Source organism: Terrapene carolina, unplaced genomic scaffold, assembly GCF_002925995.2.
Source record: "Terrapene carolina triunguis isolate 2854851 unplaced genomic scaffold, T_m_triunguis-2.0 Scaffold211, whole genome shotgun sequence".
NCBI classification, from domain to species: domain Eukaryota; kingdom Metazoa; phylum Chordata; order Testudines; family Emydidae; genus Terrapene; species Terrapene triunguis.
The window spans coordinates 24,982,897-25,001,249 of NW_020664562.1; the positions used below are offsets into that span (position 1 = coordinate 24,982,897).

The 18,353-nt window shown below is 38.0% G+C and overlaps 1 protein-coding gene across 1 annotated transcript in view; it reads right to left on the minus strand.

The window, feature by feature from the left end:
* Positions 1-725: 725 nt before the first annotated feature.
* The window catches only part of LOC113407386 (serine/threonine-protein kinase N2), a 124,411-nt gene continuing 106,783 nt past the window's right edge, over positions 726-18,353 (minus strand). The window contains exons 16-22 of the mRNA XM_026655822.2: positions 16,989-17,165; positions 15,913-15,975; positions 15,484-15,560; positions 12,564-12,706; positions 8,111-8,218; positions 3,236-3,316; positions 726-3,155 (exon numbers count right to left, since the gene is read on the minus strand). Coding sequence (XP_026511607.1) covers positions 2,952-3,155; positions 3,236-3,316; positions 8,111-8,218; positions 12,564-12,706; positions 15,484-15,560; positions 15,913-15,975; positions 16,989-17,165 — 853 coding nt within the window. The 3' untranslated portion in view covers positions 726-2,951. The remainder of the gene's footprint in view (positions 3,156-3,235; positions 3,317-8,110; positions 8,219-12,563; positions 12,707-15,483; positions 15,561-15,912; positions 15,976-16,988; positions 17,166-18,353) is intronic.

Sequence of the window (18,353 nt, forward strand, 5' to 3'; positions counted from 1 at the left end):
CACTTTCTGGACTGAGTGATAAAGAATGGTCCTGATGTTTTATGGGTGGTGGTAAATTTTTTTTAAATATGTAAAGGAACATAAGATCTCCTACTCTGGTCCCCTTGGGCTGCTCTCTGGAAAGGAGAGTGGCTTTTTAGGTTCAGCACATAACCCGTGTTCAGAATACTCATAGTCCAGCCTTGAGGCACCTGTTTGGGAAAGAATGAAATAGTACAGCACATGATGCATGCTCTCTATCAGCCCAATTAGTGAAGGGGCAGGGTTCCTGTACCACACCACCAATGACCTGGACATTTAGATTTAAAGTAGCTTTTAGACACCTATAGCAGCACATGAGCAATGCCTACTGCCTTCATACTAATTAAAATGTAAGTGAAAAGTTGCTACAACTTCTTAAAATGAACAATGGTAAAGTTTGGCTTTGCTTAGTCAAGAATCAACCATGTTCCTATTAATTTAAAAACAAAATATTTAAAGACCATTGTCCCTGTTAACAGTAGGCTATTATAAAGGGTGCTCTTCCAGAGATGGTCATATTAGCCTCCCTAAGACTGTACCAGTGTAAAGTAAGCAGCAGTTAGTAATAAAAGTTAAATATTCAGAAAGATATTTGTGGGGGAAAAAAAGTGAAATATGTAAGTCACTACTCAGTCAACCAGTAAAATCATATTTGGGACACAAGTTACAAACTATTTAAACTTTAATTTGTGATATTAATGACTGCAAAACACTTAAAATGACATTGTTAAAGGCACATTTCATTTTAATGCATAGTGTACCATTCTAAAATATCCTAATTTCCTTACAAAGTGCTTGAGCAGCCACATACAGATAAAGTATAGCAAAATATATTTACAATCTAGTTTAAAATCTTAATCTGCCTAAAAATAATTTTAAAAAACTACAGAGATAAAATTAGTGCTTTCTTTCAGCTTAACTGTGTGAACATACCCTGCCCTAATTTTTTTTTAGTGATTTACTTAAATGAAAAATAATTCTGTACAAGATGTAGTTACAAAAAGGTATTTCCCAGGGTGCTTTTTAAAAATCTAAGCATCCTCTTTTAGACACTTTTCTATATATATATTTGGGAGCCCAAAAGGGTAAACAGACTGTACCTCAAAAGTGTTTAGTGTTAAATTTAAAGTTGTTTCTTTCCCACCTCAAAGATAATCAGCATCTTGAAACAAATTATATTGTTCCCACTTTAAGACCTTCATTTAATAAACCAAAAACATAATTTCTATATTCTGTCCTGTTGCCATTCTTCCTTTTTGCCTAAAAGGCAGTTGTCTTGTACATTATTCAGGTTTATCAACCCATTTTCTCCCACAGGCCTCTTGGTTCAGGACTTCTGATTTGTAGTGTTCTAACCAACAGTCATTTACTTACAAAAGGTTCACTTTTCAAACATAACACCTTGGAGTTTCACTACTCCATTCTTTGAAGATCAACATGGTTTGTGTTTCTTATATATTTTATTTGGAATATTTAATTCCACAATCTGCACTCATTTGACTTTGGATTCTTAGTCTTTGCTCTCCAGAGACCAGGATGAACCTACAAGAAGTAAGCACAGGATCAAATATAAATGTTATTAGTGAGTTAAGGAAAACACTGGAAACTTGTTTTCCAAGAGTGGCTGTTTACCTACAGAACACTGACAGCCAAAAATAGGTCTATGACGGAGTTTAAAAGCGCACACAGTATCCGGTCTAAACTGACTTTTGAGGTACAGTTTTTAGTGTTGAGGTTTATAAAATATACACTTATCAAAAATATTTATACATTCTGTTACAGCATATTGCTTTTACCCTCAGTAATTGCCAATCTAAGTTCTGGAATTCAGTGGCCCAAAATGTATACAAATGTTAGGCTATTAAATCAGAGTTCTATGATGTGTTCACATGGCCACTGTGCAAAATTCATGAAGTGGTACAATTAAATTACATGCCTGCAATTATGAATGCATTACAACTTCCAAATATACATGTTCACACCATGTATACCTTGAAAATCTGTTTTTTAAAGATATGATATATAGTAGACAAGATGAACTAGATAGCCAAGTATGGTATGATTAACTTAAAATTTGTCCAATTAGTGGAAAAAGGCTTGGATTTCAAGACTACAGAAGTGGATGGACTTGGGAACACATACACTATTGATAAGACTGAACAGACATTCTTACTACATTCTTCATCTCTACTGAGTCTTTTTCCCTCCCTTCCTTTTTAAAGCCATGCTTAAAGGCAAAAACTGTTTGGCAAGTGGCTTTGGTAAACTTTCAGGACCTATCTGTTTTCTTTTTATGGAAGCACTTTTACTGTTCTCACAAAGGCAAGGCATTTTACACATTTTTTTCTAATAAATACCATAGAAAATTTACAAAACAAGGCATCAGTTCTTAATTTCCATTATTTTAAAACTCAAGCTGAAAGTGTGCATAAGTCTAAAATTAAACATTTTTGGACATTACAGTAATTTTAAAAAACTGACCATTTGCCTTCTCCAGATAAAATCATATTCTCATGAATGTCAATAGCACCCCAAACTTCTATTTTGACATGTCTGAATAAAGTTAAATGGTTATCAATCTAGCTCAAAATCTGTTTCCCCTCCCTTAAGGCATGTATTTTACAATGTTATCTGCTGTAGAAAAGTAAAAATTACAGTACAGATCCAAGTGTGTCCATGTGAGAGAGCTTAATGTGGCCTGTATTCACCAACTCAGCTTAAAAACTCTATAGAACTGCTTTCCAGTGCTCAGATAAAAGTATGACAAGGAGGCCACTCTTCACAAGAGTATTAAAAACAGTACGTTAAAGAATCTTCATGTGAATAAAAATCAGAAGCTACAGGTGGCACAGAGAGCAATTGAAGAGCTGGTATTCTTCTGAGAGGCATTCTTGTGAGCCAGTTAGCTATGATTTCACAGTGTCTAGAAATTAACACCAATCAGCAATGTAATCAAAATCTCTGAACGTTTCCTGCTCTTCTTCTGAAAGTATCCTTGGTTCCCGGGGTGGAGTGAGAATAGGTGCTTCTGAGGTAAATTCATCATCAAAATTACTAACATCTTCTCTTCCTCTAATGGTGGGTACAAAAGGGGGCTTCACTTTCTTAGCCAGCAAAGCATTCCAATCTATTAGCTGTAAAACAATCAATTGTTGGTTAGTTTCCTGCTTTGCTGAGAATTAATGTTTTACAAACTACACTAGCTTTTACATACCCGGAAGAAGTGATGCTTTTTCACATCCTCAGCATCTTTCTCACCAGCTCCAAGGCGCCGCTCTGGATTTCTTCGTAGCAGCTAACAAAACATTTAGAAGATCTTAGCACTCAAAATTGGGGAAAAAATATATAATAGGTAGCTGATACTACAGACTAAAGGAGCAAGGAGATTAGATTTACTGGAAAAGCAGCATTCACAGAAGAGGCAGAGAAACTCTAAAACTGTGCTTAATTTCTTTACAAACTAAAATTTACATAAGCTTGTCATCTTTTTCCTCATTTAACCTGGGAGAAAGTGGATCCTTACAGCATCCATATTTCTCCACACCTCTTCTCCCCCCCCCCCCCCCCCCCCCCCCCCCCCATACTCCATTTCACAGAACTCAGTTTTGTCAGAAAAGGCTGAAAACTGCTTCATGCTATGCTGCAGAAGGACATTAGAGGGAAATGTGAGATACTTCCAGTCACTGCAGACCCTAGAAACTAAATTCTGATCTCTATGTAGAAGCATGTTATTCTATAAATGAGCCCATAAGCCAACAACACAATTCTATGTGTGTGTTAAGGTTCTAATAAAACAAAACCGAAGAACAGACATTTAAAGTGTCACATACCACACTCATCCATGGCCTGAACAGAACAGAATGAGTTAAAACTAAGAGGATAACTAATATCTGCCATATCTTTAACAGGCAAGTCCTAACATCAGGTCCTGGATGATCACATGGGAAAACTCTGCTCTTGCCAGTAAGTGTCTTCCCCAAGTGTCCAGTTTGGAGTGACTATTCTGTAAGGCCCATCTCTTTCATTGGGCTAAGGACAGATCAGCAGCATAAGAAAAGTTTCAATGGACAACAATGGCATGGATAACCCACCATCTAAAAGCAGTATTAGCCACTGAGGTGAAGGAGTGCAGAGGTACTACTATTTCTGTATAATTTCATAGGATAACCAGTATCTTTTTGCCCATGAAGTCACCATAGCATGAATGAAATGAATGCTAATGGTCACTTTTATGACTTCCTTTGCAACTTTCCATAATAAGTAATTTCATCCACCTTGGACTGGACTTGCAAGGCTTCTGTTCCCTTCCTTACAACCTGTGTATTGAACAAAAAGGAAGTCCCATTTCCTGGCATGTATTAATGAAGCTAAATGCAAAGTAAGATCACATTTACAAGATGTGAGGGGACTATATCCTAGAAAGAATTGACTCTGAAAAGGACTTAGGGGATCATGGTGGATAACCAACTGAACGTGCGCTCTCAAATGGGATACTGCGACTAATAAAAGTAATGCAACTCTTGGATGTAGAAATTGGAATATACAATAATAGTAAGGTGGTGCTACCGGTATTATCTTTGTATACAGCATTAATGAGTATTACTGGAATTCTGTCTCTAAGATCTAGTGTTCAGACTTCAGGAAGGATATTGAAAAATTGGGAAAGGTTCAGTAAAGAGCAATAAAAATGATCAGTCTGGTAAACCAACCTTACAGTCAGAGTCTAAAGAACCACCATCTTTTTATCTTATCAAAGAGATGGTTAAGACATGACTTGATCACTGTCGGTAAGTACCTGGGGGATTTCTGATAGACAGCAGACAAAGGCAAAGTGATCTATCTTGTTGAATTGAAGCTACACAAACTTGAAATAAGGAACAACTATTTTTAAGCAGCGAAAATAATTGGTCATTTGAACAATTTACCAAGGAAAAAGTGTTAGATTCTCCATCACTTCTGAAAAGACATCTAATCTTGATTTAATGACCAGAAGATATGCGGTAGTTCAACCAGAAGTTATTGGGCTTGACACGGGAATTCTTAGGTGAAATTCTATGGCTTATGTGTTATGCAGGATGTCAGACTATATTATCACACTGGTCCTTCCTGGCTTTAAAATCTATGAAGAAGGGCTGTGAAGCAATTAAAAAAATTAATTGCAATTAATCGTGCAATTACAAAAATATTTATGGATGTTTTCTACATTTTCAAATATATTCATTACAATTACAATACAGAATACAAAGTGTACAGTGCTCACTTTATAATTTTTGATTGCAGGTATTTGCATGGTAAAAAAAAATAGTATTTTTCAGTTCGCCTAATACAAGTACTGTAGTGCAATCTTTTTATGAAAGTTGAACTTACAAATGTAGAATTATGTACAAAAAAATGCATTAAAAAAATGTAAAATTTTAGAGCCTACAAGTCCACTCAGTCCTACTTCTTGTTCAGCCAGTCGCTTAAACAAGTTTGTTTACATGTGCAGGAGATGCTGCCTGCTTCTTGTTTACAATGTCACCTGAAAGTGAGAAAGGCATCGCAAGATATTTACGCGCCAGATGCGCTAACGAGTCATATGTCCCTTCATGCTTCAACCACCATTCCAGGGGACATGCGTCCATGCTGATGACGGGTTCTGCTCGATAACAATCCAAAGCAGTGTGGACTGACGCATGTTCATTTTCATTATCTGAGTCAGATGCCACCAGCAAAAGGTTGATTTTCTTTTTTGGTGGTTCGTGTTCTATAGTGTCTGCATCGGAGTGTTGCTCTTTTAAGGCTTCTGAAAGCATGTTCCACATCTCGTCCCTCTCAGAATTTGGAAGTCACTTCAGATTGTTAAACCTTGGGTCAAGTGCTGTAGCTATCTTTAGAAATCTCCCATTGGTACCTTCTTTGCATTTTGTCAAATCTGCAGTGAAAGTGTTCTTACAATAAATAACGTGCTGGGTCATCATCTGAGACTGCTATAACATGAAATATATGGCAGAATGCGGGCAAAACAGAACAGGGGTCATACAATTCCCTGCCAAGGAGTTCAGTCACAACTTTAATTAACACTTTTTTTTTTTTTTTTTTAAATGAGCGTCGTCAGCATGGAAAAATGTCCTCTGGAATGGTGGCCAAAGCATGAAGGGGCATACGAATGTTTAGCATATCTGACACGTAAAGACCTTGCAATACCAGCCAGAAAAGTGCCATGCAAATGCCTGTTCTCACTTTAAGGAGACATTGTGAACAAGAAGCAGGCTGCATTATCTCTTGCAAATGTAAACAAACTTGTTTGTCTGAGCGACTGGCTGAACAAGAAGTAGGACTGAGTGGACTTGTAGGCTCTGAAGTTTTACACAGTTTTGTTTTTGAGTGCAGTTATGTAACAAAAAAAATCTACATTTGTAAGTTGCACTTTCACAGCAAAGAGATTGCACTACAGTACTTGTATGAGGTGAATTGAAAAATACTTTATCGTTTTTACAGTGCAAATATTTATAATAAAAATATATACTTTGATTTCAATTACAACACAGAATACAATATATATGAAAATGTAGAAAAACATCCAAAATATTTAATAAATTTCAATTGTTATATTGTTTTACAGTGCGATTAAAACTGTGATTAATCTTTTTTTAAGTTAATTGCATGACTTAACTGCGATTAATTGACAGCCCTACTATGAAGGATTGGGAACTGCTTGGATGTATTTTATTGCCCTAATACTGTAGGAGAATAGCTAAGCCTCCTGGGGATGTAACTATCTGGTATAGACTGAAGGGATGAAGTGAAGTGCCCAGCTTCAGACTGAAAGATCCTGTAACGCAATCTTAAATAGTGCAGTCTTCCTTTACTGCTGTGTTAGACTGGAGTTCTCTTCCTCTTAATAAGAGATTATCTAAATGGGGTCAGTTTAAATCTACTGCATATGGAAAAGATTTAAATATAGATGTCAATAGTTTTAGGTTGAGTCCTATGACTCTGTACAGTATGCTTTATCCAGCAATTGAAACATTTTAAGTGTAAGATTTAAAGGAACAAAGCTCTGTAATCACATTTCAAGAGAGAACTGACAGGGGCTTTTTAATCTGCTGTATATAATTTCTTTCCTTCAGTTTTAAGGTTAAATATTTGTTAGCAAAATTATCTTCTGTCCCTCCTAAACAGTGAAATAATTTAGCATCTCAGAAGGAAGATAAATGAAATAACCCAATTCACCAGAGAGGGTGATCTAATGACCTAAGCATTCTGTTTGAAACACAAAACTGCATGCAGAGTCTACTCAGGTACTGTATTGGAATCTGTTTTCTGAGGTTAATTTGAGCAAAATAAAGTTCATTTAGCACATTTTCTGGATGAAAAGTAATGGTCCTGTCTGTTCTATGTGGACATTGCCAATGCAATGGGGTTTTTCTTAAGGGTTTGCCCTGGTGTGTCTGGCCAAAATTCTTATACTATTGGAAAACACACTGTATATTAGTTGAGCACATGGCTGCACCCTTTAGCCTAAGGTATTTCACTTATGCTGTGTCTATACAATTGTGCACCTTCTCCCATTCTTATGAGAAGAGACTTTAGATGTAGTGTGTGTGGTATTTCCAACCCCTGACAGAATGAAATGTGAAAATCCCAAAGTCTCTTCTTAGCATAGAATACTCCTGAAGTACTGAGCTACCGTGTGAGTAACTGGGAAGGTGTTCTGTTACAAAAGGAACCAGAAGAATTTCCTATCTAAATGTGGATGGGAAAGAATGGGTCTAGAAAAAATTGGGTCAGTGTTAAGGGATTAACAAAAAGTTTAAATAATTACAAAAATGTGATGTAAGACGTTTTAATGAATGAAAATGAATTGTTGTTTTTACACTAACTAGAGAATGTAAATAAATAGTCAAACACTTAAGTTTCATGTTAGACCAAAATGGTGATGCTGATTTTAAAAAGTAACATTAGTGAAGCAGTACTGAAACCAATCTGACGAAAACAATGTCAAATGTAATGCAGGCACTTAAATTTCTTCAATTCCCCTCTTCAAGGAAAACAAGAAGAAGACAACAAAAAAATGAAAATATTTCACTGTTTACTATAATCTTACCCGTCTCATTATAGAGATAGCTTCTGTAGAAAGGAACCGTGGATATCTTACTTCATCATTTACAATACTGTCAAAAACCTCTTCTTCATCATCTCCAGGGAAGGGTGACTATGATAAAGTAGTTTAAAAAAAAGAAAAAAGATCTCATTTTTGGAAGCTAAATTTTAAAATCAACCTATTGTTTCTAAATAAACTAAAGCAATTTGTTGCTGCTGCCGTATTTAAGATAAAGCAAAAAGGAGCACAATTGCCTTATTTCACATTCAGCTGCCAGTTTAGAGTTAGATGTCTCAGTGTGTCAAATTACACTGGTCTACAATTTTTGAGAAGTCGTCTACTTCAGAGATAAAATGTGCTATGTATTATGTATTTTGATGTGCTGAATTCAAATATGACAATTAAAACAACTGATTGGCTACTGTTTCTAAGATATTTAAGTTTTTACATTTTATGTCTATGTATATTGTGTAGATAGTAGAGTTTTAATCATAAATTGTAAACCTAGGTCTTTTCATGTGTTTATGGTTGCTTTACATGATATTTCACCTGTCCTGTTTATGTAACACTTTAAAAATCAGCAAAAGGGTTATATAAATAAAATTTATTAGGAAACAAAAGGCAAAAAACTATTCTGTACATAGTTTAGTCCTATTCAGTGTCTACTCGGCGCTTCTTGGCTTGTCTCTTGTATTCATTAAATGGAGCATCTCTTGTCACTGTCCAGCAATAGTCTGCAAGCATTGATGGGCTCCATTTGCCCTGATAGCGTTTCTCCATTGTTGCAATGTCCTGGTGAAATCGCTCGCGGTGCTTGTCGCTCACTGCTCCGCAGTTCGGTGGGAAAAAATCTAGATGAGAGTGCAAAAAATGTATCTTTAGTGACATGTTGCAACCAAGGCTTTTGTATGCCTTGGAGATTTTCCACCAACAACCTGTAGTCGTCTGCCTTGTTGTTTCCGAGAAAATTTATTGCCATAAACTGGAAGGCTTTCCATGCCGTCTTTTCTTTGCCACGCAGTGCATGGTCAAATGCATCATCTCGAAGAAGTTCACAAATCTGAGGACCAACAAAGACACCTTCCTTTATCTTAGCTTCACTTAACCTTGGAAATTTTCCACGGGAGGTACTTGAAAGCTGCTTGTGTTTTGTCAATGGCCTTGACAAAGTTCATCATCAGACCCAGCTTGATGTGTAAGGGTGGTAACAAAATCTTCCTTGATTCAACAAGTGGTGGATGCTGAACACTTTTCCTCCCAGGCTCCAATGACTGTCGGAGTGGCCAATCTTTCTTGATGTAGTGGGAATCTCTTGCACGACTATCCCATTCGCAAACAGCAGTACTTTGTGTATCCAGTCTGCAGACCAAGCAAGAGAGCAACAACCTTCAAATCGCCACAAAGCTGCCACTGATGTTGGTCATAGTTTATGCACCTCAAAAGTTGTTTCATGTTGTCATAGGTTTCCTTCATATGGACTGCATGACCAACTAGAATTGATGGCAAAACATTGCCATTATGCAGTAAAACAGCTTTAAGACTCGTCTTCGATGAATCCATGAACAGTCTCCACTCATCTGGATCGTGAACGATGTTGAGGGCTGCCATCACACCATCGATGTTGTTGCAGGCTACAAGATCACCTTCCATGAAGAAGAATGGGACAAGATCCTTTTGACGGTCACAGAACATGGAAACCCTAACATCACCTGCCGGGAGATTCCACTGCTGTAGTCTGGAGCTCAACAGCTCTGCCTTACTCTTGGGTAGTTCCAAATCCCTGACAAGGTCATTCAGTTCATCTTGTGTTATGAGGTGTGGTTCAGAGGAGGAGGATGGGAGAAAATGTGGGTCCTGTGACATTGATGGTTCAGGACCAGAAGTTTCATCCTCTTCCTCGTCTGACTCAAGTGAGAATGATTCTGGTGCATCAGGAACCGGCAGTCCTTCTCCGTGGGGTACTGGGCGTATAGCTGATGGAATGTTTGGATAATGCACAGTCCACTTTTTCTTCTTTGACACACCTTTCCCAACTGGAGGCACCATGCAGAAGTAACAATTGCTGGTATGATCTGTTGGCTCTCTCCAAATCATTGACACTGCAAAAGGCATAGATTTCCTTTTCCTGTTCAACCACTGGCCAAGATTTGTTGCACAAGTGTTGCAGCATATGTGTGGGGCCCACCTCTTGTGTTGATCTCCAATTTTGCAGCCAAAATAAAAGTGATAGGCTTTCTTAACCATAGTGGTTATACTGCGCTTTTGTGATGCAAAAGTCACTTCACCACAAACATAGCAGAAGGTATCTGCACTGTTCACACAAGTACAAGGCATCTCTGCTCACTTTGGCTAAACAGAAATGTGTCCCTTTGCAAAATCAAACACTGACAAATAAGAGAGCACGACACTGTATGATTTCTAGAGCTGATATAGGGCAATTTGTTCAGCAGAGTGATGTAAGCTTCGTTATGATTGCATCATCCATGACTTCTAGGAATAACATGATGCAATTCATATCATGTATGACGCAATACCAGCTTCAGATTGCATCATTCATTGTTTTGCCTAAAAAGCAAGTACTGTCCAAACCCAGTCACAGATTTATTCATAGATCCAGTCAAAGATGTATGTTAGTCATTTCTGGTTTAAATTGAGATCCCTTCCCTTTATAACTCACTTATCCTCCGCCATTCCCAAGTCAAGGCTCGTATATACTGACCCAATAGCATATCTTGAAAACTAGAGTCAATCAACAATTTTAAGCATCATTTTCATTCTCAGTGACCCAGAATTAGTAAAGTTTGACTACATTTATTTCAGAAGCATTTTGGCTGTAGAGCAGTGTTATTTTCCCTCTCCCTGTAATAGATAATGTAGCTTTCTATAGGGGAAAATGCAATAGTAATACTTTTTATAGACAGACAAGGCGGGCCACAAATATTGTCCCTTAATCACTTTTTTTTTTTTAGATGTTCATTTTTTAAAAACACACTTATAAAAGTTTTCCTGTGCACTGAGGCATAAATAATAAACTATCTAATGTGGTAGAGCATTTATTAGTACTTGTTTCGGGTGGCTGCCACTCCAAGGTAATGTGGTCATCCCAAATTCATTTAGATAAAACATTTACCACATCATACCACCCAGCAGTTTTTAAACTGTGGTTTATAGACCATTTGTAGGTCATATGGTGTTGGCGCGCTTCATTTCCATTTGAAGAAACAGACTAGTTGGGGGTAAAGATGAAAAAGGACAGAAGTAGGTTGTGTGATTAACTTTTTTCTAAAAGGACAAAATGCACATGGTATTAAAGACAGTTATTATTAATAAATACTTCTCTATTACTGTTTTTCAACTTTAGCAGTTGTATCACCTTTAAGGAGTTTTTGCAATTAGGGCAGGAGGGGAGGTAATAATCATTTATATATGCTAACGTCTGTGGTGCAGAATTTCTAGGCTACTACAAAGAAAACAAATTAGATAGGACATTCACAAAAAGTGTGAAGAGCAAAATGGTGTCGTCGTAACCATGTTATGAGCTTTGAGGATATAAAGAGAGAAGGTAGGTGAATCTTTTATTGCACCAACTTCTGTTGGGGGAAGGAACAAGCCATCAACAGAAATTGGTCCCAATAAGAGAGATTACCACAACTACCTTGTCTCTCAAGAGAAAAACAGTAAGTCAAATGCTAAATAAATGTGTCTCGCATCATGACCTGCAGGTTGCTGCGAGAGCACATTACAGTTTAAGGTTGAATTCCAACTTCCATTGTAACTTTTCCCCTTCTTCAGAATTTCATGATTTTCTCCCCAAAACTGTTAAGTTGAAATTTTCCATGCTTGCATTGAGGCCAAAGTTGTGGTATATTGTTTTTTTGTTTATCTAATTTTGCTTAAAGATAAACAAAACAACTTGGTTTACAATCTTTGATCTTAAAAAAAAGAATCCAATACTTTTTCCATATGTTCTGATCTGAAATTGCATGCTCCAGTGTTAAAAATGGCTGATGCTAGAACTTCAACCTTGTTTTTGTAAATCTCCCTCATACTCAGTCTAATCTGAAGATAACTGGTTAAGTGGTTTGAAAGTTATGAATGAGTAAGTATGGTATTCAAACTGTATAGTGCCACTGTAGTCAATGAGCTACAATGATTTATACCTGCTGAAGATCTGGCCTATAGTCTATGGTGTTTTCTATTCCTCTATTTTTAACAACAACAAAAAGCTACACCTTCAAGTTTTCTCATTAAGGTACACCATAAAAATCCATACAAAATACAGCATATGGAACCAGGCCTATATGATACAATAGCTGTAAGCTCAAAAAGGTAGGACATTCGAGAGCTTAAAATATCAAGTTTATTTTTGTAATCATGCTGGGTTTTGTAAGCTTGCTTATTCCATAAGACTTGGATGTGTGTATCACATATTTTTTTTTGCTACAACTGTGCTTACCTCCCCAACTAGCATCTCATAGATGAGTACACCAAGACCCCACCAGTCCACAGCTCTTGTGTAGGATGTTTCTGTTAACACTTCTGGTGCAAGAAATTCTGGAGTGCCACAGAAGGTGCTTGTTCTATCTCCAAATCCCATTCCTGAAAAAATTACGATTTTCATAAGAAACAAGCCGTATTCTTACTACTCCCCTTCCAAGTAAACAACTGCTTCAGTCAATAAGATTTATTCTTCAAAGCAACTATGGGCTGGTCCACACTACCCGCCTAATTCGGCGGGTAGAGATCGATCTTCTGGGATCGATTTATCGCGTCTCATCTGGACGCGATAGATCGATCCCAGAAGCGCTCTCCCGTCGACTGCGGAACTCCTTCTTGCCGAGAGGAGGAAGCGCTGTCGACGGGGGAGCCTGCCTGCGCCGCGTGGACCCGAAGTAAGTACTTTTAGTTCGATATAGGAAACGACTTCAGCTACGCTATTCTCGTAGCTGAAGTTGCGTTTCCTATATCGATCCCCCGCCCCAGTGTGGACCAGCCCTATGTAAAGAAGAAAAAAAAATGTTTGTGCTGATGACTTCAACAAATGAGCTCAGTTTACAAATCTTTCCCCCATTTGCCAGCCATGCAAACACCATCTTGGCCCTGTGCATCAAGCTGGATTCTCTGTTTGTACATGACTACCAGTAATGATGATTCTGCAACCCAAATTAGCCCCTCAGTTACACCTTGGTCATCACATTGAAGACAATGCCCTTGGAGAGATGCAACAAAGTGGAACTTTGTAAACAATTCTGGTGGCACACAAGAGGAAATAGAACACATTTGTCATTTGCAGCACTGCAACCAGAGCAGGTAACAGAAGTAAAAAGTAGCACACACTTACTTTTGACACTCAAATAAGCAAAAAAGATTAATATGTACAGTGAGTGAATCTGCTGAATAAGGTTTCATTTTACATAATCGTTTTTCACAGCAGAACTATACTTTAAATTATTAGGGTTTCTTTTACCAAATTCTAGCATATGATGTCAAAGTCAGAGAAAGTCTTGCACAGAATTTAGCTGAAGGTATACACAGTATATAAATAAGGCAATATAGCAAATCTTGGTTAAAGTTGCAATGATTATTATTTGTATTACCACGGTGCCTAGGGGCCCTAGTTAGAGACCAGGCCCCTATTGTGATAGGTGCTGTATGTTGCACCAGTGCTGACTAATGGTATTACTGTAGACATCAATTGTATATATGTGAGCCATGATACTAATACTCAAGGGCATCAAGGTGGTTGGGACTGTGAAAGTGTATGGGGAAAAGTGTACTACCTCTTTAAGGGACAGGCTGGAGCCAGCAGCCTAGGGATTATCAAGTAGGCCCTGCCTCTTCCTGGGGCTGGGCTATTTAAACACACAAGTTGAGGGGAGTAGAAGCCAGGCTGGCTGCTGTGAGTGGTGCTTTCTCTCTCAGGCGCCTATAGATAAGCTGACAAAGACTTTGGTGTGAACTGTAAATTTGGAAGCCCTGAATAATAGTCCTGGTGAACTGTTCATTGCAATGATTCCTGTTCTGAAAACAGATTTAAAAAGTGACATGGCATTTGGTTAACTTACGGTGGCTTCTCCATGCCTTGGGCTGTTAAAGTGAATCTACTGCTGCTCTGCTTGGGGAAATTAAGGTGCAGCTCATCTGCAACACCATATCAGACTACAAGGAAGCATGCATGGACTGCCCACACCTTCAGAGTGACGTACAACATTCAGTCTCCCAAAACATGCTTCTGAACAATTATACAGTACTAGTGCAGTCTTCATGCTTTTTTACCCCATTCCCCCAAATATTACATCTGCAGAAAGTGTAGGATTAGCATTATGGCAATGGCACCAAGGACTGTTGTGGTATTAGGAGGTTGTGGGTACAAACTCCGTGCCAAACTTTAAAGGTGAACTGCAAAGAAAAAGAATGATTCTCCATGTTAATAAGTGTCCTATAGAGCTTGACTTTATTGAAAAATGAGGAAATCTGTCTCATTGATCTTTTACATTTATAACATGACCCTTTGTCAATTTCTAGGAAGTTTTTGTTTATAGTGGAATAGTCGCATAACTAGTATCAAAGATATGCAAATAATTCAACTGTAATCTTTGACCTACTGCTCTCTATTTACTAAATTCCATTTCCCACAGTGCTGGGACCTGGAAAGTTGTCGGACAAGTAAAGCAAGCTGGAAAAGAAGGAAACAAATCCAGTTAGATTCCTCCTGTTGATGGCCATCCCTCTCCCCCATTGAGTTGTTGGAAAAGGGGACACATTTCCCCATGCAGGCAGAGAATCTGAATTATGGCTGCTAGATCTGTTTTATGTCTCATTTGCGATAAAGCACCTCCAGCAGCTAGATGCCAGAAACTGACTATTAAAATGAGTGTCCTTTTCAAGATATTTCCCTATTTTGAGCGGTGCTCTATTTACGGAGCTACTTCACTGCACTTAGTGGTGTGAGATATTTGAAAGTTGTTGAAAGTGGACAATGAATTAGTGAGAAGGGAACAGTGACTTGGTGTAGATGGGAAGAAAATGAATGCTTCTAGATATTATTGGATGATGCTTGTAACAGGACGAAGTACTGTTTAGCAAAATGTGGTAGGACTTATTGTTAACAAGCAGATATGACAAAGTAATACCCCTCTTGCGTAGTCATTCTGACAGAAAGAAGAGGGGAGCCCTCACAGCAGACACTCAGGTGATCTCCCCACTGAGGGTCTTTTGCTTCCACTGTTCTCCAGCTGAGAAGATCCCAGAGATATTTTTCTACAGTGATATATAGACAGAGTAAATATGCTAGGTGCTCCTACCTCTAGGACTGCTTATCTGCTAACCGTCAAGTGTAATCCCATTGAAAAATCATTTAAAAGAAAAGCAGTTACCTTCTTTGCAAAGGCCAAAGTCGGCTATTTTCACAAATCCTTCTGTATCCAGCAATAAGTTATCCAACTTCAAATCTCTAAAAAATGATATTTGAAAGTAAAATGGAATTACTGATATGCCTATAGTGGTACTCAATAATAATAATAATTCACTCTAAGGTAAAAAAAGTTATTTAAAAATAAAAGAGCAGTGCAATGCCCCTCTTAAATTTAGTTACCCCTTTCCTGATTTAAGACTTCCATCAGTAACTTATGGTTTGCACTCATAAGTACATCAGAACAAACTTCTTCTGCTAGCATAGAAAGAAATATAAGAAATAAAAAGATAATGCTCCGGGTAAGCAAATCAAGGAAGAGATGAAGAAAAACAGTGTTAAGAAAAGGAGAAATTGTTAAAATTCCAGTCTCAAGAAAGTATTGATTACTTACCTATAAACTATTTTGTGCTCATGTAAATACTGGAGTCCAAGAACCACACACGCAGCATAAAACCTGTTTAAATAATTAAATAAAGCTAAAATTTCAGTCTTGCTTAATTAATCAATCTGTATTTTTATTAATTACTTTCAGAAGAGTGCAGATAGTCTGCATACAGAAACTTTTCAGAGGATTTTTTAATACGTGATACATGTGGAATTTTATACCATTCTAAGTCAAAGCTTTAAATTTTACCAGGCAAAAGTTTAGACAAAAGTGGCCCAACCTGTAACATGTTTTGTCTGCCTATACTCAGGGCCGGCGCTTCCGTTTAGGCGGTGCCTAGGGCACCAGGATTTGGGGGGGGGGGGGGGGGCGGGTTTTTGCCCCTCTCGGCGGCAATTCGTCGGCGGGGGGTCCTTCCGCGCTCTGGGTCGTCGTCGGCAATTCTGCGGTGGGTCCTTCACTCGCTCCGGGACCCGCCGCCGAAGTGCCCCTAAGACCGGGAGCGCGGAAGGACCCCCCCCCCCCCCCCCCCCTCCAGAATGCCGACGACGACCGGGAGCACGGAAGGACCCCCGCCTAGGGCGCCAAAAACCCTGGTGCTGCTCCTGCCTATACTGTAGTCTTCTATGGTACCCATTGCTGGAGTATCCAACACTTCCCACTGAAGCTGGAGCATTTATATAATCTTTTAATTTTAGCTAACATTTTAAACTGACTACTAATTCTTCAAAACAACATTTACAAATATTACATATTTACATGTTTACATTTTAAGGCAATTTACATTTAAGCATATTGGCATATAAGCTTGCATTCTGACAGCCTACAAAATGTTTTGACCATTCTAACCAAAACAGAAAATATATATATTTTTTTCTAACCAAACTGGGTTGAATGTATTTTAACAAGGCTTTAATCTCTAGTCCATTTAAGATTTCAGTACTCAGTGAAGTGATCCAATACACAAGCATGCAAAGGCAAGCAAAGTTGAATGTGTTTGTTTGTTTTTCAGCCCACTAAGACAGAACAATTTATATCAAAGCCTTTAAATATTTAATGGTATTAACTGTGTGAACACTTACACTGCTCTTGGTTCAGAAAAGACATCAGTATGAATGTGCATCATCAGGTCTCCACCAGCAGCATATTCCATTACAAAGCAAACATGATCTTTGGTTTGGAAACAAGCAAAAAGGTTCACCAAAAAGGGATGCCGTACACTATTCACAGTTTCAAAAATTCGCTTTTCACACATTAGGCTGCAAACAGAAAATATTTTACTAGCAAAATTTAACACTGATTGTTATATTACAAATTTCAACATGCAGAACAATTGACAAGACCTCCCTCATTCTTCCGCCCCCCCCCCAAAAGCTTTCATAATACCTGAATCTTTTTCTGATTTGATATGATACGCAAACACTAAAATTTCAAAGTGCAATGCAGGATTTTAACCGTACAACTTGACTGACTTTGAAGGGAGACATATGGCTAACATCTCATGAAACTCTTTGAAAACATACCTGTTAGAATTTCTCAATATGCCCACAAATTTAAACAAAATATAATATTTAAGATCAACTGATACAAATTGTACTTTGCACGTAATATTCAAAAAATGGGAAAACAATTCCATTGCATATTTTGGGCACAGATAGCCAAAGTATTACTCCTGGTGTTATGAAAACCATTCCATGAATGTAGAGTCTTGTAATTCAGTTGTCTTTCTTTCTGCATGTCATGACTATACACACACACACACACACACACACACATATTCTCTCATAGTGCAAAGCACCATAGAGTCAAATCACAATGAACAGTAAATAATATGAGTCACTGGCCAGCAATCTTCCTCCTTATTTTGCAGTCTTCACATAGCCTTGAGAAGCACACCATACTGTATCCCATCCAGTCAGCCGCATAGTTGGAAAAAAAAAAAAAAACACACACCACAGGCACTCTTTGCCCCTGGCACCAATCCCTGCAAAATTTTCTTCAGCAATCTTCCTCCACTTATCCAACCCACACGTCCTGCAAACTCAAGTTTTCTTTGTCTCATTGTCTCAATGATATCTGTCATCAGTTATGTTGTAAATTTGGGCGATTGTCTCCTGGCTAGTAACGAGTGAAGTATAGATAATGTGCACCAGTCCCCTATAACATTGCAATTCAAAGGCAAAAAGCTTCTTAATGTCCTGTTTCCTTAAAGTCCATGTCTCCCATACACATAAGATGCTGAAGGCAAGAGATTGCAGTAATTTCATTTTACACTTCATGGTAATATCTTCACTTCTCCGAATGTGGCTGAGTGTCGCTGCAGCAGTAGTCATGAGTTCAATTCTATGTCGGATCGCTACATGATTTTTAACCTCCCTTGCAGTCACACACTACACAGACATTTGAAGTGCTCAACACACTCCAATGGTTCCTCAGATTTGCGTAGA